Source organism: Pempheris klunzingeri, chromosome 17 (genome assembly GCF_042242105.1).
Source record: "Pempheris klunzingeri isolate RE-2024b chromosome 17, fPemKlu1.hap1, whole genome shotgun sequence".
Classification (NCBI taxonomy): domain Eukaryota; kingdom Metazoa; phylum Chordata; class Actinopteri; order Acropomatiformes; family Pempheridae; genus Pempheris; species Pempheris klunzingeri.
This window is the reverse complement of record NC_092028.1, coordinates 22798151-22821561: the sequence shown is the minus strand read 5'-3', so window position 1 is coordinate 22821561 and position 23411 is coordinate 22798151. Positions and strand designations below refer to the sequence as shown.

Below are 23411 nucleotides of genomic sequence, written 5' to 3'. Positions count from 1 at the left end.
CAAACCGATGAACCGGCTCGTACGGCCGGGGTGTCGCCACCAGATCATTAAACCAGTCAAAAAACAGGTTTCATTTAATAACCAAGCTCCTCTTTATCCGTCAGAGGTGTCCACTCGAGACGGACTTGAACCGCAAATCTGGTGACGTCAAGAAGAAACGATAGTTTGGCTTTAACTTCGACACCACTGACTCACATCGTCACCTGGCTTGGGACGCCGTCGCAGAGCCAAAAGCAGTGCAAAGTAAGTCAGTACATTAAGTCAAGTACTGTATTTAAGTACACATTTGAGCTACTTTACACTTGTTCTCCACCACATTTCAGATTTTTTATATATATACATATAAATATAAAAACTCCGAGTTGTGGCACGTTGGCGTGTTCAGAAATAGCGGAGGCCGTGGAAGGTAATTGTTGGTGGAAGGTAAGGTAATATATTGCAGTTTTTAATTTGAGACTTTCCTAGTAATTTCATCTCCGAGCAGAATGTTTAAATTCCCAGCGGCCTCACATTTCTTGCATTAACGTTCATTACCCACTCACTAGCTAGCTAAATTGCTTGCCTCGGAGGCCCCTAGACAGTGAGGGGTCTTTTGGCGTCCATGTTGCTAGGCAGCGTTGCCTAGCAACTGTGTTCTCGCAACGTGACCACTTGAGCGCCAAGCATATCGTGTACAGGAGCACTCACAAGCTCCACTTGAAGTTGCTGATGAGAAACTCATTCAAACTGAAAGAAGTAAACAAAGATTAGAAAAAGTCCAAAAGATGAACACGAAGGCAGATTAGCTACCCAGATTATTACAGATTATTATTATTATTATTATTATTATTATACAGCTGACTAGCAGTTGGCTGTAACCTTCTACTTAATGCACACACAAGAACGTGGTGTTGATCTCATCATTTCTCTCATGAAAGCTAAGAAGTATATTTCCAAAGTGTCCATATAGTTCCATTTTGCATTTTTGCAGCAAAGACAAAGAGGAAAGAAGAAGAATACAATTGTGTGTTGTGACAAACGGAGCATCATTACCATCATTTAGTGTAAGAAACAGTACAGGGAGCTTGAATCCTCCTGGGCCACAACAGTTTCTCCAAAGGGAGGGCTGCAACAAGGGGTGTTGGGTTGGTTATGACTGCAGCCTCACTGTGAGATGCCTCTAAACTCTACAGACTAGTCCTTTAAGCTGTAAGGGCTTAGTTATAATATATGAAAAGGCTTTAGGCTAAGAGCCTTCTTAACATGAAATCAGTACAAACACAGTAAATGTGGAGAGGAAATCATGGCCACCAAGATTTAATACCCTTAATGTTGTCAATAAGTAATCAGCGATGTTTAATAAGAGGAATCTGACAGCACAAACATCATCACTGACAGTACAGTCTACTGGGACAGAGACACCTGCATTACTTCTCTACTAACCACACAAAGATGGTTCATGTGTCTGTAAAGTGTGTGTGTGTGTGTGTGTTGTGAGAAGGGAATAAGAATAGAAGAACACCACTTTAACAGTTAACAATTCAAAATGCAACAGAACATGAATATTATTATATTATCAGAGTCATTATGTGGTGCTGTTATTGTCATTGTCACTGATAAACACTTTAAACTGCAGCAGTGACTTGTCCCCCCCCCCCACCTGTCATGTCACTGTACACTCTGAAATCGTGAAAATTAAGACTTATAATAGTACTATCAGTTATATTAAAGGAAATAACACCTTTCTCTGACATCATTTCACTTCTAATTATCACCTACAATGTAGCAGAATTAACTAAATGTGTGTGAATCCTGTTTCTGCACCACAATAAATAAAAAACATCAACTGCAGCTGAGTCGAGTCCACTTATTCACCTCAAGGGGCTTTAAAAACTACAGCATGCTTCTTCTCTGGAACTACGAGCATCGTAAACTTTGACCGTTACTACAAGTGGAGGCACCATGTGATGAGGAAGAGCGAGCTGCTGGAGAAGATGAAGAGGCGTGTCTGTCGCACATGCTGTTTTTCAGCGCTCTGCTCTGGCTGCTTGTTCTGGGCTCTGGTTATATTCTGTCACATTAACGTTGGGGTAGAGGATATGTTGACAGAGAGAGGACATTGCACATTGACACTGTAGGGCTTTTCTAAGGCTGGTGGCACTGGGATATGAAGACAAGTGTGTATCAGTGTGTGTATCTGTGTGTGTGTGTGTGTGTGTGCAGAAGGAGAGGGTTGCCTGTGGAACGGAGCATGTGGATGCCCACCCACTCAGCAGCCTCGCGGCCCTCGTCATTTCGCATCAATCCACAGCCCCTCAATATAAATAGGACAGGCGTCCTAAAGCTATGCAAGCACTAAGAGAGGCAACGGCATTATGCGTCGACCCTGGACCCCTCAGCTCTGAAATATACGACTGCGCCGGCCCGTTGTAACGGCAGTGTCCCTCTAACTCGCACACCACTCCGTTAACACGCCACTGTTTTGGCAGTTAGTGTACATGAAATTAATGTACTTTACCGTCCTGTGCTGCCCTCAATAAAACAAGACAAGTGACAGCCAACACGCACTCAATGAATCAGTGAAGCTGCAACTTACAACCTGCATCCAATTTTAAATTTGGAAGCAGAAAAAAAGAACATTTCAGAGGGTTTATTAGCTGCCACAACCCCATTTTGGGTTTCCTGTGCTGTTATCAGAAATGCTGCACACTAGGGATGGCAAGACAAAAAATTTATTCACTTAAGTATCATGATATTTCCCCCCCCCCCTCATCCCTTTATAATTTTTTAAATACCTGAATCAATATTTTAGTCTATGAAGAGCTGGAAAGAAGTTAACGCTTCTATTGTTGTGGTGCACGAGTAGCATGACTCACTTCATGATAAACGAGCCAAAGACAGACAGACAGACAGACAGACAGACAGACAGGTTAGAGACCTGCCTGGATACGACCTGAGGACTTGCATGGAAAACTGACCCAGCTCACAGTGGCACTCGCCTGATGAGCTACATGGAACATCAGCAGTTCCAGTTTACTGTATTTAGCTCCTCTGTGCAGAACAGTGATGATGAAATCAATGAATGACTGAAGTGTGACGTGCATCGTTTATGGAAATACGGCCGATAATCTACAGTCTGTACACGTGAATGATTCACCTTCTCCCGTAGTCAAATTAACAAATTAAATATATATAATTGGAATATTTGTAGCATCACAATATCTATAAAATCGCAGTGCATATCGTCAACCCAGTATCGTGAGCGTATAATTGTAGCTGTACATTGTGAGGCGTTCAAGTCCAAGGGAAAAAGTACTGCTTATATTTTCCAGCTCATGAATTTCATAGAATCACTCCAACGTGCAAAAGGACAAAAGTAGGAAGCAGTGAGCACGGTGCACCAACTTATCAGTCTGGTTTCACTATTGTTTAAGGGGGTTTGATGAAAGTTACTCTGAATTATGCCCACAGAAAGTACAAAGTGAGCTAAACATGTGCGTAAATGTATCTGGGCTGTAAGGAACTGAAGGTGGTGCACTAAAATAGAGAGTACAGTTCCACACGGTAGCTTCCCTGTGGCCTCGCAGAAGCTTCACACTTCATTACTGCAAGGCCAGCGACGTGTGAAGCCATTATGTAGGAGCAGTGGGAAGGGGAGCGTGTGCACGTGTTAGCACGGCTGTATGTTGGGGGTATATGTGGTGTGGGAGGGTAACTAATAACCCCCTTTGCTCAAAGTGCTTTCTGGAAGCAGGATCAAGCCATTCACATGGAAACATTGTTTAATATATTCAAACAGCTGGGAGGTGTTGTCTGCTGTCCCAGTGTCAAATGAAAGAGGACGAACAAACAGCTGGCAGGGCATTTTCTTGCTCCACAGCTCTGCTTACAACTATACTTTAACAAACTGAGTCTGATGCACATGCATGGAGCAATTCGCTATGAATCACATACTTAATAAGCTCCAAACTCCGGCCATGACACTAAATCCAAGATTCAGCTGTGTCCTCTGTCTCCGCCATGAGAGAGCAGTAAACAAACCAGTGTCCTCTACTTCCACCCAGAGGCCAGAAGCCGAATGTCACACACGAACAGGCTACAGCAACACATCTGCACTTCCTCTCTGCCTTCATTTGGACGGGCGAAGAACCACAGTGACGCAAAAGTTGGTGAATCTTTGCTAAAAATAAACGTCACCTCAAGCGGCTCATGATACTCTCAGCACGCCTCACGCTGCCTCAGTGCCAGCGATGACTGCTACAACCTTCTCGAAGACTTACAATCATCCGAATTAATTATCAGGGAAGAGTTCCTCTAATTTAGATGGTGGAAACGAACAATTTTACACTCTTTTGGTGTGTTGTGTTAATGATTATGTTCTGCCAAAGGCTGCCTGACTGCCAGCTACCCACTGAATTTAAAAAGAATGCCTTATTTTGAAATCAGCATTTCAATTAGCCCAGCACTGGCACGCCTGGTGCTCAAAGCCTACGACTGAGTGCACAAGTACGTCTGTAAACTGTGGGACAATCGAACATTCATTTTCAATCAAGAACTTTGGGATTCGTGGCAGTGTCCCACGGTACTTATGCGACTGCCAACGCTGAGCATTTAGCACTGATTGAAATTTTGGCTGCTGAAATTAATTCTGCAAGCCAGGCTAACAGCATGACAAAGTTATCACAGCCTTTTTCATTCAAATGGACAGTTGACAAGACCCGTGTTCGTCAGACACCAGAGAGGGGCGACCGGAGGATGGGAGTGTACGTGGAGATTTGGTCACAGAGGACGGCGGGAAAACACAGGACAGACATGGGGGGGGAGGTTTGTCTGCTTCAAGGGCAAATATTCAACATGGAGGTAGATAACATGGGGCATTTGGATGGTTAACATTTTTTTCAAATTTTGTTTTTCACAAGCACAGAATTTCCAAATGTTTATCAATCCATTTTTGTTTCTGCAAAAATCAAACAGTTTTCATTGTAAATGTCATTTGAGGGAGAGTATAGGCTTTAAACTTCTCAGATAACAGGATTACATCTTTTAACTCAAATGACTGATTATTTTAATATAAATACACTTATTTGAAGCCTTAATGTCTTCATGTTTTACCTGTTTCACCTTTTTCAGGGAAACTTCAGCGTGTTGCAGAAATGCATTAACTGACTGTCGACATGAAGGTTTCAGAAACGCCAACAACAATGTTTGGTTAGCAAAACATGACTGAGGAGCACCTGTGAGGGACGAACGGGACTTTTTAGTTTGTAACTTCTGCTCGACTTTTTTTTGTTGGAACTTGACATCTACAAACTTTGTGAATAAACTCCACGGTTCAGCTGCAGTCACATGTTAAACTTGTGTAAGATTTTTGATGTTTGTGTTACCTGAGCCTCGACGGTGAGCCGGTCGTTTGTTTCAAACACCTGAGCTAACAAACACGTGCAGTATTTATAGCCACCTTTTTTTCACAGGCAATGAAAAGGACAGCCGTGCGCTGCCGAAGGACCCCAAAGGGCCAAGATGGCTGCGCCCGTAGCAGACGCCGGGGAGTTTGAAAGCTGGCTAAATGATCGTTTGGATTCGCTGGAGGTGGACCGGGAGGTGTACGGGGCGTACATTTTAGGGGTCCTGCAGGAGGAGGAGAGCGACGAGGAAAAAGAAGACGCGCTTCAAGGGATTTTATCCGCATTTCTGGTGAATATCCACAGCGGCGTGTCCCGCTCAGCCACCGAGGCTGTGCGTCTTCATGTGTTGCTGTCTGTCTCACTTGTGTGCCGGGCTGACAGTGCTGATGTCAGCTGACATTTATAGAGAGAGAGACATCCGAGTTAGACTCAGAAGTGTTCCTAAAGCTAAGGTCCAGGCGCCACAGGCAGGCGCGTGAGCCGTTCTCCGCCACAAAAACCTGGAAGTTTGAGTTGTTTGTGCTGTTGGTCAGAACTGACAGGCAACAAGCAACATGTCACGACTTAAAACAGCCTCTTAAGGTGTGCTGACGGGTTCGGCTGTAGTTCTAGTGAAAGTGGCGGCAGTTGTTAGTGTGTTTTTATCTTAATAGTTGTGTGCCTGTATCTGTAAAGCAGCTGAGCTAATACTAAGACTGTGTTTAAGCATTAAGTACAGATTAACCTGGTTGGAGACTGTTACTTGTCCTATTGTGTGCAGGAGGAGGACACAGTGGAGGATGTCTGCAGACAGATCATCAAGCAGTGGACGAGCAGCCACACAGAAGCCAAGAAAAATGCTGATGATGGTATTTATGTGATTTTATTTTTTTTATTCCCAAGATTTAGTTTCAGTAGTAATAAAAGTTCAGACCCTCTTGGGGAACATCCTCACACAGCACTATAAACTTCTAATGCAAACATAAATACATTTTGCAGCAAAACACTCCATAGTCAAAAGAATCAATATAAGCATTTCAAAATCAAGCCAGCAGGCTCATTTTAAATCTTGACTAAACAGCAACATCTTGCTACAGAGGCTGTCTTCAAAGCCAGTTAAACATACAGAGGGATTAGCTCTTTGAGTTTTAAATCGTTTGCTCTGAGTTTGGAGCAGAGTGCAGGACACTTTTGTCTCGGGGAGAGATTAGCATTTCCTGAAAAAACTAAACAAAAACAGTTCCCAAGACTGCAGAAAGTTTTTGTGCTCCCAGGGAGAGTTTATGTCATAAAGTAATTTCCACCGAGTTTGTTTTTTTTGTCAATGTTATTACTGCGAAGTGGTGTTTTACTGTGTACATAACCATAAGGATGTGTATACATCAGGTACTCTGGTCCCAAGACATGCTACGAAATGCTATTTTTATTTACTGTTTGTCTGTGTTCTGTCTGTTGTATTCTGTAGCGGAGGTCCAGGCCATCGCCAGTATGATAGAAAAACAAGCCCAGATTGTGGTGAAACAGAAGGAGGTGTCCGAGGAGTCGAAGAAAAGGAAAGAAGCCCTCCTCGCTCAATACGCTAATGTAACCGACGATGAGGAATATCCTTTATTTTGGCAAATTCTAATGACAGTGATGTTAGAAAGAATCACCTGTTTCACTTCACTCCCCACTGCTTCTTTGGCCATGCAGAGAGATGCTGATGAGTGTTTTCATGAGAAGAAGAACACCAATGTTTCATATTGTCTCTGTGATCGTTTCCTTAAAGCTCCTTCAGTCACGATCCTTAAAAGGGTACCTCTGGTATTTTTACATCCTTCTGGCTCAAAATGACTGCTAGTTACAAAAACCTTTAGTTTTACTCCAGAAGATCACAAAGCCGGCAGCATGTCCACTAAAAGTGAAAGCTGTTGTATTGAAGCCACCAGACCCCATTGACAAAAACTGTTATTTTACCTGGCAGAACATGAGTGGCTGGTCCAGTGCTGCCTTGATCAGTTTGCAGCTTATTGATCAGCTTATTTGTGTTGTTGTCTGATACATGAATATTGTGTTGGAGCCAAACTTATCCTTTAAAACACCAAAGTCAAACAATGATGCACACAAACAACCTGACTGAGACAGCAGTGGAACCACTGTGTAAAATTACTGTTTTTGTCAATGGAGTCTGGTGGCTTTGAAAAGAGCAACATTATTCACTCAGAATAACACTCCGAGCCTGTCAGTGGCTAAAAAGCACTACTACCTACTGTGATCAGGAGCAGTTGTCCCAAAGGATCATGTTGCAGCCATTGCAGCCTGTTTAGCGGCTGTCGGTTGAGGTGATCAAAAAAAGGTTTAGAAATACTGCAGTTATTGTTTAAGATGTCCGTTTCTTCCTTGACAAAAGCACTGAAGCTGAAGAAGAAGACCTACCATGTGGAAATAACTTTACTGCAAGTGATAAATGTATCCTTTCTAAAGTTGTTCATCATCAGAGGCGACTGAAAATAACAGTCAGTGTTACTTATTGCACTGTGAGTGGAAAATATAATAAGTGCATAACCCCGACTACACCCCTGACCCACTGTTCCTTATTAGCCTTAGAGTACTTTTGCTGTCATCCTGCTCTCCTTTACTGAAAGTGTCAGCCCTGTTTAAGAACACCAACGTGGAAGAGGTGCTGAACAGACAAAAGCAGAAGCGGGACCAGGCCCGTGAGGACGCTCAGAAGAAGAAGGAAGTGGACAAGATGCAGCGGGAGAAGGACAAACTAGCTAAACAAGACCGCAAAGAGAAGGAGAAGAAGCGTACACAGAAAGGCGAACGCAAAAGATAAAACCAAGAGAAAGGACACTTTGTGCGTGAAAAGGTTTTGTTACAAGACAAAGATAGAAAAAACCTCAGTCACTGCGTCTTTTTTAGCTAAACCTGACGGGCACCTTCAGCACGTGAACATGTCGTCATCACACCCTCCTCGTTAATCACTCTGTGCAGCTCTCCGTGCGTGAAGAACAAAGCACATCTGTGATTCTTTCTAACAAGCTCCAATACAAGAAACTACAGGCAGAAGTTTAAGAGTAAAGCTGCAGATCTTTCCATGATGATGACTGTGATAGCCAGTCTTATGTGATTGATCAGAACATTATTAATTATTCAAGTATCTGCGTATGATGATGATGTTGAAACACGCTTTGGCTGAGCTTTGACATTTACCCCTGAAATGATTACAGTACACGCCTTGAACCTTGAAACACAAATGGATTGATTATGGTAAAGCATTAAGGACCTCAGTGCTGTTTTCCTCATGTCAAACTGTTTTGCCTTAAGTTCAATGATTTTAGTTTTACTGTCTGAGCATAACAACAAAGGAGCGGTTGCTAAATTTTAACTCAAATCATGTACCATAATTTGAATGTTTATTACAAGGTTCACTGTCTTTTTAAATTAATAAAAAAAAAAAAAAAAAACATTTTCAGCACCTTGGATTGCTTTATTTGAAAGTTTTCTGTTTACAGAACAAGTAACAAGAAAAAACCATGAACGTTAAAATGACAGCGAATGGAACGACTCTGCCCATATTCAGTCAGGGGACTGATGCTAGCTGACAAACTGTCTCACCGATAAGAATTAGATTTGATAACAGTGTCTGGAAATAATCATAGGAAGTGTGATTAATACATTTAAGTTTAAAACGTTTCAGTATGTTTTCTTACAAACTATTGACCAAATTGCAGATAAAACAAAAGGTTTTGTGATTACAGTTACAAAACTAACTGGAACATTTCAAAAACATTTTATAATAAAGGATGTTCATATCAAAGTATTGATAAGAAGTCTTAAAAGACTAAACTGTATCCAGCTTATTATTTTTACCTTGGCTATGTCACGTCTGTCACTGATAGGAATGATAATGTTTCTGATGGAAAATGTGATTAATACATTTAAATTTAAAACTTAACTTTTTTCAGAAGTTTGGGTATCTTTGGCACGGTTCAAACTTCACCATATTCGGATAAATAAAACTTTTTTTCTGATTACAGCATGTTAATGTTACATAGGAAAAATTGAAGCTGCAAAAATTAACTGGAACATTTAACATGTCCATGTTAAACTACTGCCCATATGATTCAATTATTGCTTAGGAATACCCAGAACAGAGGTTATATTCCAATAAATAGGTAAAACAACGAAGTCTTCCTCATAAATAATGCCTTTAAATACAACAGTGATGGAGCAAGATTCACATAAATTTGGAACGGACACTAATTAAATGAAATTAAGTTAAGATGTGGCAGGTTCAATGTGGCGTTTCCCACACAACTAAAGTTAGCCACCTGAAGCCTCTGGTGCCAAAAACTGCAGCCATCAAGCTCCAAACTGATCATCTCATATTCTGCAGTGATCACTGTGTTGCAGGTAAGTAATCGTAGAACGTTTGTTTTCATCACCCTGTTGTCTAAAGGGAATTTATAATCAGGGCACCTGGAGTGGTTTTAATTTAATCAAGACCTTTAACTCATGCTTGTTGCCTGTTAAATCATAACTTAAAAGAGTAGCCCTCAAACGGAGAGCAGCACCTCTCTGTGTGTGTGGCCTCCCTGGTCACATGCTGGTCCTGCCTCTTGACGGGCTTCAGCAGAGTCATCTGGAGGGCATACCACAGGGCCGTGCGGAGCTTCCTCGTGGAGGCGGCAAGGTCCTTCAGTGCAATCACCAACAGCAGGGTGTCTGTGAAACAGACGCAAGTTAGAGCCGGTAGCATTTCAGAGTGGAACCCGCCTGCCACTGCCATATGAGTTACCTTTGTCCTCTGTGAAATGAGCTCTCTGCCGCTGGTGTTTGGACATGTTGGCAATCTCCTCCTTGCGCCTCGCCTGTATGACGCAAAGGGCCAAGTGATGCCTGTTCAGCGCCGTGTGGATGCTGACATGGAAGGGAATGCTGTGCAGATACTCCATTCTGTCCAGAAGGCTGGCCACCTGCAACACACCAACATAATCAACCCTTATAGTCACCTGCCAGTCTACACTGATATTCTACGTTACTACAACAAAACAGTACTTATATTTGCTTTGTGGAGCATCTACACGTGCTTTTTTTAATTGTAAATTATTAAAAAAATAAACGTAATATTCCAGAACAAGGGTAATTTACCGTGTAACACGTTGACTACAATATCAAATCTATAAAAAGGAGCTTAACTATTAACTGAACTATATCTTTAATCCAAGACAAAGACTAAAGATAGCTTGCATAACAATTAGTGCTATTTGTGGTCTGCAGCAATGTGCAGTGATCAACTCCACATAAAACAACAAAAGGCCAATATTTTAATCCCAGAGATTCTTACTGTGAGGACGCAGCGCTGATGGGCCATCACACAAACATAACTGCACAGAAATAGTTCATTTATCAACAAGACATTTCAAAGATTAACTGTTTGCCTCACTGAGGTCTTTGTATTTACAAATGGTTTTTATTCAAACTAAGAAAAATGGAACAAATCTCCGGGAGGCTGCACAGAAGAGAAGCAGTTTTCTCTGGAGAGAAGTCATGTGTGAGCAAAACAAAGCCTCAAATGTCACCTTCAGATCGTAACAAGGCTGCTGTGACACACTTCACCTGTAGATGGCAGAATGGAAGCAAAGAAATCAGGAGCCTCACCCTCGCTTGTTCCCTCATCTGGTTGACAATGAGGTGGTCGAGTCTTGTGGGGTTCGGTGGAGTTTTGGGAAGGTTACTGTTAGTCACTGCAGCACTCCTTTTCCCAGGAAATGTCTTGGTGAGGGTGATCTCTATCTAAAATGGAAAATAAGTGAGAACATGATCTACCTGACTATTTTTTCACATTTGTCTAATTCAGGCTGATACACAAGTTATCAAAAATGTGTTATAATTCACGATGCTCATCTGAACATAAATGTGGTGATAAAATGACAGTGATGAGATGAGAGGCAATAAAGACACGGCCCATCAGTAATGATATCTATATTGTATAAATGTCAGTGTGTGTGTGTGTGTGTGTGTGTGAAAAAGACCTTTAAAAATTAATCAATCAAACCACTAAAACTGATCCCAAGCTAATGTTGAGCATTTGCCAACACTGGTCCCAAAGTGATATTAATATTTTTCCTCCAACCATAGTGAAACTGTACAATGAACCATATTTAAAATTTTAATGTGAGGTTTTTCATAAACCAAATAAAGCAAACTCTATAAGCCAATACGTAGAGTAATAAAGAGAACAATAAAAAAAAAAACATTCACTAATTGTGATGATAATCTTAAAAATCAGCCCTGGACATCCTCTAACTTGACACAAAATCAGATTTGGAAAGCATACCTTCTTTCTCTCCTTCTCCAAACACCTCCACTGCTCGTAACACTCGTCCAGGTAGAAGTAAAGCTGGATCACAGGTCCTCCTTGACTCATCATCATTGAAGCCGTCATGGCTGAGGCCATGCCATGATAAGTGCTCTCGCCTTTACGGGTCATCATGTCACTGACATAGGAGCTGAAAGCTGCGGACTCATTGGCTGACATCATATCACCCACATCCAGGTCAGCAGCACCACTCCCAAAGGGCAGCGTGGACCTAGAGCTGAAGTTATAGGAGTTAATGGAGTGTCCTCTGGGATCATTTACAGGATACAGGAGAGGCGTGAGCTGCTGTGTATTCCCTGGGCTGTTTTCTCCATCAAATCTCCGAGCCTGCAGGCTCCCCAGGTGGTCAAAGTACTGGTTTTGTGAGAAGGCCTGTTTCTTATCTCCCCCTCTCATGTTAGAGTTAGGTCGAGGTCTCGTAGAGAAACCATCTCCCAGAAAGCCAGATATATGCATACTCTTCTTTTCCCTCTGCATCTGTGGCTTGACCTTGCTCTGTGTCTGGCCCTGCTGCGTGTGATGCTTTGAATACTGGTTCATGCTCATGTTGATGGGGAGTGAAGCGTTCTCTCTGTGCATGCTCATCTTGCTTTGGTATTGGTTTGGGAGGTTTAAAGATGCAGAGAATGGCTTAGGTTGCTGAAAGCACTCTGTGCTCTGAAGGCTGAAACCAGGCAGATCTTGAAAGGCATCACGCTTAAATGTTTGTTTCCTCACCCCTCCATTTCTTTCCATCTGCACAGACCCAAATTCTCCCACCAGCTGTTTTTGGCTCTGCACTGCAGAAGTATTTTGTGTTGACACTGCAGGACTGGTGATTTTCCATTGTTCAGCCATGCTGTCTTCATGGTGCATGCCCCCTGTCTGCCTGTGCATGTTTGGAAAGTCTCCACGACATAAGCTATCATGCTCACCAGACATGAACGACTGAAAACTGCTGACCAGTTGGTTAATGTCTTGTGGCACATACTGCTCATTATTACTGATGGGCCTCGCACTGCTCTGGATGTAGTTATCTTCATAGGGATGAAAGCAGGGGCTGTTCATTTCACTTTGAGGGCCAAAGACATCACTGAAGCCAGGGAAATTGTTCATAGGCTGACTGTTCCCTCTGTCTTTCTCAGGTGACGGGTAGGTGTTTCCTATGTTGGGCACTGGTAGACCTGGTGGCAGTTTCTGACGCTGGGGGGTGTAGCTGTCTCTGTCTGTGTCTCCGTTAGGCAAATTAAAAAGCCAGTGTTGATTGGTGCCATTGGCCTGTTGATAAAACTCTTCAACATCTTTGTCCACTGTCTGTCCCTGTGCTTTACTTAAAGCCTCACGGGATGCATAGTTTGGAGGAAAGGTGGGGTTATGTTGCGTTCTAGCTTCTGATTGAAAATACTGTAGCAGTTCTTCCCTTAATGTCTTTGGAGACCAGATGGGATTACATGTAGGCAGGCCCCTAAAAGAAGAATTGAGGACTTCCTTTAATGCTACTGTGTATAAAACTGGTAAAGCACATATAAAACATATACATTTTAAAAAATTAAAATAAAAAATACAAATATATTTTTATTTGTTGTTCAACAGATGTCACAACCGTGAACCAAACAATGCAAACAATAGTTTATATTCAGCCCTACAACGTGAAAACCTTAAACCAGTGTTTCCCAAACCTGGTCCTGGGGGCCCTGATTCACACACCTGATGATCAGCTCATAATTAGGTTTTAAAAAAGCCTGATAACGATCCATTAATTTCAATCAGGTGTGTTGAAGCAGTGAAACACCTAACACATGCAGGGTAGTGAGGCTCCCAGGACAGGTTTGGGAAACACTCCATGAAAAAAGTGACATACCCTTCACTGTAGTAGCTGTCCTGAGAATCTGCTTCATCCAAAATATTAGACACTAGACCCTGTAGATCAGTCTCCCCATCACAATCAGTATGGTCAGCGGGCTTCCTTCAAGGAAAAGAAAACACATGTCCTAACCTTCACTACAAGCTTTCTTTTTAAAAGTATGGCCAACAACGTTTTTCTTCCACAAAAACCGTTTATAATTGGACAGAATAGCAGTATGAATACCTAACACGAGGATCGTTCACAGATGAATAATCACACATTTACTCTAAACATAGTTAAAACTGATTACCTGCTTTTACTGCTGCTCTGGGCACAACTGATAAGGCCGTAGGGATCATCGTAAGCATTGTGAGACCAGGGCACATAGGATGCTGTGTCCTCCTCCTGCAGTGAGACACTGGGGATGGAAACCAAGGGCAAAGCCAGGCTACCATTGTTTCCACCACCTACATTTAAACTGGCCTAAAAGAGAAAGAAGTTCAGCAGAAAAAAGCTTTACCAAAGTATTTTTATTCCTCACACGATAGATCAGTGCAACTTAGGACTTAGGACAGAATGTAAAAACACTTTTGTCAAAACTGGTAGATAATTAAATAATTCAGCAATAATGCTTTGCTGCCATTTTGGTTGATATTGTAAATTGAATATTTATTTTTTTTAGTGTTGGTCAGACATAACTTATATTCCTATATTCTTACATTTCAAAGGCCATAATTGTTAGTCAATCAATAATGAAGATAATTGATAGTTTAAGCTTAAGAGATGGCATTAAGGATATTTCTGCTCAGATGAACGAATGTCAATAAGCATGATCTTCTCTCTCAGAATATAACTTAATGAACATGTATATTTATTAAATTATTTCCCACCATTAATTGTATTGAATATATGCCATGTCATATAAAGGATCCATGAAGGATGACAGCTTACCTGACGCTGGTATGTTGGAAAAAAAGAATTTGCAAATGTGCTCTGATTCCCGTCAAATTCCATTCTGAACTCTCATGAACTTGACCTGATTCTTTACTCCATTACTGGCCTGGAAAAGCACAAATCACTCATTAAATCCGTGCTAAAATAATCCGTGTGTGAGTGGATCACACAGGAGATTATTAGCTAACTGCTATTTCTAACTAACTAGCTAAATGTAGCCGTTAGAGGATTAAGCTAGCTAGCTAGCTAGCTAGCTAGCTGTTGATGCTGCCTTGGCTAGTTCGGCCTTGACATGAACTTTCGCTCCTATTAAAACAGCTTCCCTGCCAATCAAACTTGGCTAACTTCGCCTAAACAAACCTAGTTATCTTAGTAAAACACACGACTAACCTACCTGCGTTACTCTAGTAAAGGGGACATTAGTAGCTAGTTAACAGTTTTCTTCACGGTCACTAATTTATCCTCAGTGATGCGCTCGTGCCCCCCCACTTGACCCCCACCACCACAGTGGTTCCTCGCGACCTGAGCGCTCATTGGCTGAGCCGGAGGACTTCTATTTTTTGGACCAATTAGCGTCGAGCAGGAGTTCCGAGCGCATAGCAACATCTGGTGTCACCGGCCTCCATGTTTTAGATGGTGACATCACAGCACAGGTGGTCACCATGGCCACCTGGACTTCATCTATCTGGTACACAAAACTCAAATTAATTAAAGATATTACGATTATTATTATTAGTGTTTTAATCCAAGAGCTATTAAAGTTGAGTATGTTTTATCATATTATTGGTACCAAACTTCTGCATATGTAAATATATATATATTTATTTATTTATTTTCAGAGATTGAATTATTGTCAGATTTTCATGTGCAGCATGAACATGACATGCACGTTAAAGTGGGGAGGTCTACTCCCTCCTCTCCACAGTCTGGTTGGGCCACGCCATCCAGCTGTGGAGGCAAGTTTAACCAAAAAAAGACCAGCAGCCCTGCACAAGCGACGGGATTTTCAAAATAAAAGCAAGTTTGCCAAGGTGTTGGCGCATATGAACTCAATAAGACCGTTGCCTTTCATTAAAACTGGATAATATAAGTAATATCAGGCCATCTATTTCGATTGAATATGATTATGCTACTGTATTTAATTTATTCTGTGATGTATGTTAAAACATTATAGACTGGGTGTTTTAATGCATAGTTATTTTTACTATAATTACTATAAGTAATGGTACTAGTAGCAGAATTTTTTTTTTTTTTTGCTACGCTGGTACAAATCATTCGTTTGTCAAAATGAATTTTATTTTTCCAAGGTTTCACCGGAAGTTGTATTCATCATTATGGCTTGACGGTGGTGAGGAAATCGGAGTTGTGGAAAAGAAAAAAAGTCACCCTGCACTTTTCGAAGCGGAGAGCAGGCACTCAGAGAGCAGCGTTCAGGTCTTTAGCTCCACTTTCCCACTTTGGTAAGTTTTATTTTGTCGCTCAGCTGCTTGCAGAACCGATGATAAACACTGAACAAACTTTTGAGCAAGTTCGCCTGGATAAAGTTGCAGTCTTAAACTAGGGAAGATGATTTTTTGCAAGAGCTGGTCTGTTGTGCTCCTGCTGCCTCTGCTGATATCAGCTCAGTATCAAGGGGACAACGGAATAGTCGTCCCGGAGCACGGATTTTGTCAGCCGATTACAATCCCTCTGTGCACGGACATAGCCTACAACCAGACCATCATGCCAAACCTAGTGGGCCACCACAACCAGGAGGACGCAGGGCTGGAGGTGCACCAGTTTTACCCCCTGGTAAAGGTGCAGTGCTCGCCGGAGTTGAAGTTCTTCCTGTGCTCCATGTACGCGCCCGTGTGCACGGTGCTGGAGAAGGCCATCCCTCCCTGCAGGTCCATCTGCGAGAGAGCCAAGCAGGGCTGCGAGGCGCTCATGAACAAGTTTGGCTTCCAGTGGCCGGACCGACTGCGCTGCGAGAACTTCCCAGTGCTGGGAGACGGACAGATCTGTGTGGGCCAAAACGAGTCCTCCGCCGCCACCGTCCCACCCATCATGACTGTCCCGGGGACCCAGGCCCCCACGCACGAGAAGCCTTTCCGGTGCCCGCCTGTTCTCAAAGTGCCCCCTTATCTGAATTATAAGTTTCTAGAGGAGAAGGATTGTGCAGCTCCCTGTGAGGCATCCAGGAGCGGTGGGTACATGTTTTTCTCAGACAAAGAGATCCATTTCTCCCGCATATGGATTCTGGTCTGGTCTGTGCTTTGTTGTGCATCTACATTATTCACAGTAACCACCTATTTAGTGGACATGCAGCGCTTCAGGTACCCCGAGCGGCCCATCATCTTCCTGTCCGGCTGCTACACCATGGTCTCCATAGCCTACATAGCTGGCTACTTCGTGGGGGACAGAGTGGTGTGCAATGACGGCTTCAGCCCAGATGGCTATAAAACCATCGTCCAAGGCACCAAGAAGGAAGGCTGCACCATCCTCTTCATGATGCTCTATTTCTTCAGCATGGCCAGCTCCATCTGGTGGGTCATCCTGTCTCTCACCTGGTTCCTCGCAGCAGGTATGAAGTGGGGCCACGAGGCGATCGAGGCCAACTCTCAGTATTTTCACCTGGCTGCCTGGGCGGTGCCGGCCGTCAAGACCATCAGCATCCTGGCCATCGGGCAGATCGAGGGTGACGTGCTCAGCGGCGTCTGCTTCGTCAGTCTCAGCAACCTGGACCCCCTGCGAGGCTTCGTGTTGGCCCCTCTCTTCATCTACCTCTTCATCGGTACCTCGTTCCTGCTGGCCGGCTTTGTGTCGCTGTTCCGAATCCGCACCATCATGAAGCACGATGGCACAAAGACGGAGAAGCTGGAGCGGCTGATGGTGCGGATCGGGGTGTTCAGCGTGCTCTACACCGTCCCCGCCACCATTGTTATTGCCTGCTTCTTCTATGAGCAGGCCTTCCGCCCCCACTGGGAGCGCAGCTGGGTCAGCCACAACTGCAGGGGCCTGGCCATCCCCTGCCCTCTGCAGACTGGACCCCGCATGACCCCAGACTTCACGGTCTACATGATCAAGTACCTGATGACACTTATAGTAGGTATCACCTCTGGGTTCTGGATCTGGTCTGGAAAGACTCTACAATCCTGGCACAAGTTCTACACACGGCTGACAAATGGCAAACACGGAGAGACCACCGTGTAGAGTTCAGGGGGGACTTCTAGCTGTTGCTGGGACTAATTTGTGTATTATTACCTGTTTCTCATGTGATAGGTAAGTAGCACAGTGAGTAGCTATAGGTTCTTTCATTGTATTCACCTCAGCTTTATAGCCACACATGCATGCCAAACTGAGGGTCAGGGTTTGACAAAAGGGCAGGCTGGATAAACAAGAACTGAACCTGACTGTCTGAACAAATAACAAGCATGGCGATGGACGCCATGTGCTGAAATGCTCTCCTCCCCCTCTCTGGCTCTTTCCTTAAAGCCACCATAAACTCAAAAGGGAGCGAAGATGATCCCGCAGCCGAGAACTGAGGGACGAGCGGTGGAAGAACGGCGGTTTGTTCTCTCTGTAAACGTTTCATTAATGAACTTGTAAATAGTTTTGTAAAAATGTGAAATTATATATTTGTATTTAAAGAAAGTAAATACGTTTCTGTATCTGCCAGTGTACCTGCTTTACTTTTGCACTGTAACTATGCCACATACCGTAGAACTAAACATGCTCCTTTTTCATTATTCATTTCTGGTTATAAATTATGTTTTTGAAAGGATTAAAAGAACTACATTTCAGTGTGTTGGATGATATCCAAAAAGCTTTAGCCCACTGCTCCCTTTTAATCATACTGAGACTCTGATACTGAGCAGACTGTGCAGCTATCTTCAAATAACTATGAATCAAATGCTTGATTTTAAATTACTAGTTCAAAGAGAAGCAGTACTGATTGTTTTTTTTTTTTTTGCTCTTCCCTATGTTCAGTATTCTTTAATGATTAAATAATGTGTTGATAACAAGTTATTTTCTTTGATAAAAGAGCAGCCATGTTGTTTTCTCAGGGGGATGAGCGCCGGGTCGCACCTGAACATTTGTCCCCTGAGACTGGCAGGCAACCGTAAAAGATAATTGGAATTCTTAATGGAAATTTGCTGCTTACACACGACTAGCCCTGTGGGAAACAAGGCGCGACTTTACACCGAGACTCCCAGTTTAACATACACCCCCATGTTGAACATTTACCACCTGAATTGTCAATATATTCAGAAATATTTCACGTCTGCTCGCTGTGTGTCTGAGAAGCTGCTGCCAACCTGTGGGAATGTGGCGGAGGGCTTCCTCACACATGTACACTAACGTTGCCTTCAAGTGCTAAACAAAACAAGAAAGCTTGTATTTTGCCTGTTGTTAGAGAGGGCTCGGTTAAATCAACAGGATTTATCTGGCAGGAAAACTCTGCTGTTTCATAGGTGTGAAAATGTTCCTGCCTGCCTGTTTGGTGAAGGGAAAACAAGAGTGTTCAGCTTTGCTGCAGTGTTACTTCTCTGGAGCCTCTGTGCTCTGTGCCAAGTTGGAATCCCCCAAGCCATGCATGGCTGAAATTGAGCCCTCTCTGCGGTGATGTCATGAAGTAGATGGGTGTGTTGGTGAAAGTTGATCCTCTTGCCCAGCAGCAGAGGCTCTGGGCTAGAAGCAGACTTTTGAGAACTGCACGCACATGCAGCACAGTGTGTGGATTCACATTGTTCCTTCAGAGGGGTCCTCAGTGCAGCACAGGATCTCTGTATCAAGCTGTGTCTCTGAAGCTGTGGCCGTCTGACTTTTTAATGCCAAGAACTCCTAAACTGACTCCAATTAGACCTCAGTCTCCCATTTGATTAGACTTTGTGCCGGAGTCGCCTGTCTGAAAGGACTGTTACTTTTACATGTTTTATTACAGAAAGTGTATGAACCACATTCTGCCACTGAGGCACTTATGATTCAATTATAGTGAAAATGAATAGCTGTGGACCCGCTGAAACCCTCTCAAGGACCCCTGTGGGTCCCTGGACTCCACTTAGAGAACCACGGCCATATGAAATACGGTATAATCACGACATAAGCGGCAGTGCCTCAATCGATGACCTCTCTCATATCTCGTGACCTATCAGACAAGCTGCTGTTTGTCTTTCTTGTATTCTTATCTGATGTTGAATAAAGCGAGGTTGTAATAACAGGCAGGTGAGAGTGATTAAAGGTAGGAACAGATACTCTGAAGGGGGAAAAGCCATAAATCTGCCCTCTGACGCCCCCTCTGCTGCCTCCCTCCTTCCCTCTCTCTGCTCAGATGAATGGGGGGAATGCGAGTGAGTCAGTGGAGCGGTGCTGGGCCTTTGCCTAGTGACAGACAGTCTCCTGTGTGCTGCTCACTTCAAAGCACCGCTGAAACCTGACTAGCTCCTTGTAAACAGTGCCGCCTGGCCCGAAGGCCCACTTCCTGCGCTTAACTCAACTTAATGGCTGGCTTGTTTGGCTTTGCACTGAAGCAGAGAAACGAATGAAGAGTGAGAGAATGAAGAGAGGCGGCGCGGGGTGCGGTGCTGGTAAAGAGAGTGAGATTGTTTTAGGGTTTAAGGGAGGAGGGGTTTGGAGAGCGTGATGGAAAATCCAGTATTATTTGGTTGCTTTTGTCTTTCTCCAGGGGAAAACAACAAAAGAAGAAAAGGAGAATCCAAATGAAGAGAGACGTGAATGTGATTCTGTGAATATTTCAGCTCAAAACTTTGACCATCAGCACTAAACGGAATCAGATGCTGTGCATTTAACGTATGCCAGAAAAAAGTCCTTTTGTCTTGATGTGAGTGCTGCTCGGCCCATCTGGGGAGTTTTAGGGAGACTTCACCTGGTGGACCGGAGCTCCTCTAAACATGCAGAGAGCTTTTTTGAAATGTAACACGTTCAGGTTTATGATGAAACACTGTGACAAACCTAAACTATCTACAGTAAACTCTTTTCTCCCTAACGTCGGTGCCCAGTTTTTCTGTGGCAGCCGTCTCCCGTGTTGTTGATCTCAGATCTTAAATCTCGCATGCAGCCATTTCCTGCTTGCTCGAAGGCAAGAAGGGACAAGCCGAGGATCTGGGGTAAGACAGCAGGAATGCTCCTCCAGTTGATATTATGATGTCGCTCTTATTGGAAGAAGGCCTCAGCATGTCAGAGAAGGATCATGTTGTTAGTCACAAGAGCCAGACTCCTCATTGTTACTGTGAGGGCCATTGCTCAATTTTGTGTGAACGTGCCATTAACATTTAGAATAATGTGCTATGAAGCGTCTCGAAAACAGACAAAGGAAATCAGGATTGAGGAACAGAGAAAAATGGGAGGCGAAAAAGAAAAACCACCCAGACATGTAGTAAGTCTGTTTCTAATCAAATCTTGGCACAAACTCAAGAAGAACTCATGCTCTGAAGGCTGACACTAGATTAGTTGCAGTCATACATTATCCTAACCATAGGAGAGCAACTGAGATTTTCCAGAGCACACACTATATCTATCTGTCTTTCTCTGCCTCAAAATCTCAACAGGAAGTGCAATATGTTCTTTCTCCTCCTATCATTGCTGTCAGTGAGTGGGATGGAGCGTAACAAGTTGCCAGGAGACTGAAGGTTTAAATGTGCATTTCAGTTTCTGACTTTGATTCAGGGCTTCCAGCCATAAATACTGGTCCTGACAGTCACCATGAGGAGGTGTCCTGCTTTTCTCCATCCATCTTTTGTCCACTAAAATCCCCCTTTTTCACCATAATTCAGTGAAAAATACAGGATGAACGCATGAACCTTTTTGTTTGAAGCATCCAGTCATCCAAAGTACTGCTCCTTAGTGACCATGGTGGGGGTTTTTCCTGATGTAGAACTGCAGTTCTTGGCAAAAACGGACATCACTGCTTCAGACTTGAAAATATCTTGGTTTTATTTGTGTTAGTAGGCTTGAGTCATGTCTTACAAGATGTCCAGCTGCTGCTGAATCACTGAACACAGACCCTCATACCTTATTGTGTGAATAATCCCATCAACATGTGGGCTACATCCTCGCAGAGCAGACAAGTATGGTAGAAACTGTGGAAAGGAGTTCAGCCCACCAAGCTACCGAGCTTCATCTAACTTCTTGGTGGCTCATTTTCATGCCTCATGCGCACCATTTGTCTGGGGTTTTATGGCTCATAAGTGCACAGCCCACACATGGGTGGCTTTGACAAGAAAACACAACAGACGAGATGAGTTTTTTTGCCCCCTGTCCTTCGGGGCGAGGGTGTGCTGCCTATGGTATCAGGGTAGAAAGTGAGGGAGTGCCTCGGAGCCTCTCCAGCTGCCGAGCAGAGAGGTGCCGACAGCTGCGTGACAGATATTTTGGGAGCCTGCAGCACGCCTGGGATAATAATGGGCTTGATTGGGAGGAGTGTGTGTAAAAGGAAGGCGATGGTTAATGTGCATCCAGACACCACAGAATGTACACAACAGTGGCACCCTCAAAAACCTTCAGGGTGATGGTGCAAGTGGCAAAAGTTGGTTCAAGGAGGGAGCACGCGCCTGGTGTTTTAAACTACTGCGTTATGTTATTGTACTTTAAAGTTTCACAATTTAATATGTCAGTAAATCTGTCAGTAAGTTCGTTACGTTGTAAAGTTTGTTGTCTACTGAGTTTGTTTAGAAAGTCTTTCTCAGGAATAACTCCTCGAGATGTTCAAGGTCCAACAAGAATAAAATATAAACACAATGAGACAAACAAAATTACAAAATAAAAGGAGAAAAGGAAAGATACCTGCCAAATGTGACCAAAAAAACTGACAACAATCAAAAGAAAACAAACAAAAAAACAATAAAAGTCATATAAATCAGGAGCTTGTGGTCCAAGCAGAGGATGGAAACATATTGAGCAGAGGTGCTATAATGGACACGTGCAACTGCTACTTTAATAAGAAGACAGGACGTGTTTGAACAGCAGAGCTGATGTGGATGGATGAATATTTACAGGTAGATTATGAGTATGTATTTTTACAATGAAGTGCACATCTTCTGTCATATTATATCTGCTGGTATTGCACAGACCAGCACATATAACGCCGCCTTTATTGAATTTCTATTTTCTATTTCTTCTCATGGCTGGGCAGCCGGACCAGTCTTCTCACCTCCTCTACTGTGTTGTTGTGAAGTACCGCAACAATAATCCCGAGTTGTTAAATGCTATTTTGGCGTGTGAACAAAGCCTGACGCAAACAGTCAGTAAGTGGAAGATGGAGATTATAATTTCTTGAAATAGCAACGGGCCGAAGGGAGTTTTGTGGCTTAAAGTTGAGTCTAGAAAGTCACATAATCCAACAGCTGTGGTGGTAATCACTGAGCTTTTAACTGATGAGTCAATCAACCCCCTGCAGACACATTACAGGGCAGTAAAATCATTCTTATTGGCCCACTGATGCAGTACTGCAGGACTCTGAGCACCTGCATCTCCAGGTAAACAGGGCGTGTTGAGCAGAGCGAGGTGGCTCTAATCCAGTCTGAGGCTATAGTTACTCTCCCGTGGGCCCCAGTAAGGCCTCGGGCTGCGACGATGACTTATTGAGTTGGCTCCTCTCTGGCGAGCGCCGGCCCCCCTGTTTTAATGGAAGCACTCTTAACAGCTCTTTCTGAGGAATTTACAGCCCTGGCCCCATCCCACTCCGGTCCAGGAGAAGAGGGAAGGCAGGGAGGGAAGCACACTGCAGCCTTGTCCCAACAGAGCCGGCAGTGGAAATGTACAGCTTCGGGCAAGGTGGCGGCAGAGCTCCTGTGTGAGCGTGTGTGTGCCCATCTGTCTCTCTATATCTGTGTGTGTGTGTGTGTGTGTGTGTGTTCACTTGGCTGTATGTGCTCCTGAGCCTGTGTTCATGTGTGTAAATCTA

The 23411-nt window shown here is 43.5% G+C and overlaps 3 protein-coding genes across 3 annotated transcripts; 2 read left to right on the top strand and 1 right to left on the bottom strand.

Annotated features, from left to right (window-relative positions):
• Positions 1 to 5491: 5491 nt before the first annotated feature.
• On the top strand, positions 5492 to 8232 carry ccdc43 (coiled-coil domain containing 43). The gene is made up of 5 exons (XM_070848190.1): positions 5492 to 5673; positions 6145 to 6232; positions 6829 to 6964; positions 7756 to 7811; positions 7994 to 8232. Exons 1-5 carry the CDS (start codon positions 5500 to 5502, stop codon positions 8179 to 8181), a joined length of 642 nt encoding a protein of 213 aa, XP_070704291.1. The 5' UTR covers positions 5492 to 5499; the 3' UTR covers positions 8182 to 8232.
• Positions 8233 to 9882: 1650 nt separating this feature from the next.
• moto (minamoto) lies at positions 9883 to 15173 on the bottom strand. The gene is made up of 6 exons (XM_070848235.1): positions 15126 to 15173; positions 13866 to 14038; positions 11689 to 13174; positions 11010 to 11144; positions 10147 to 10324; positions 9883 to 10073 (listed from the first exon to the last, which is right to left on the bottom strand). Exons 1-6 carry the CDS (start codon positions 15171 to 15173, stop codon positions 9883 to 9885), a joined length of 2211 nt encoding a protein of 736 aa, XP_070704336.1.
• Positions 15174 to 16054: 881 nt separating this feature from the next.
• On the top strand, positions 16055 to 18196 carry fzd2 (frizzled class receptor 2). The gene has a single exon (XM_070847505.1). It carries the CDS (start codon positions 16076 to 16078, stop codon positions 17699 to 17701), a length of 1626 nt encoding a protein of 541 aa, XP_070703606.1. The 5' UTR covers positions 16055 to 16075; the 3' UTR covers positions 17702 to 18196.
• The last annotated feature ends 5215 nt before the right edge of the window (positions 18197 to 23411 follow it).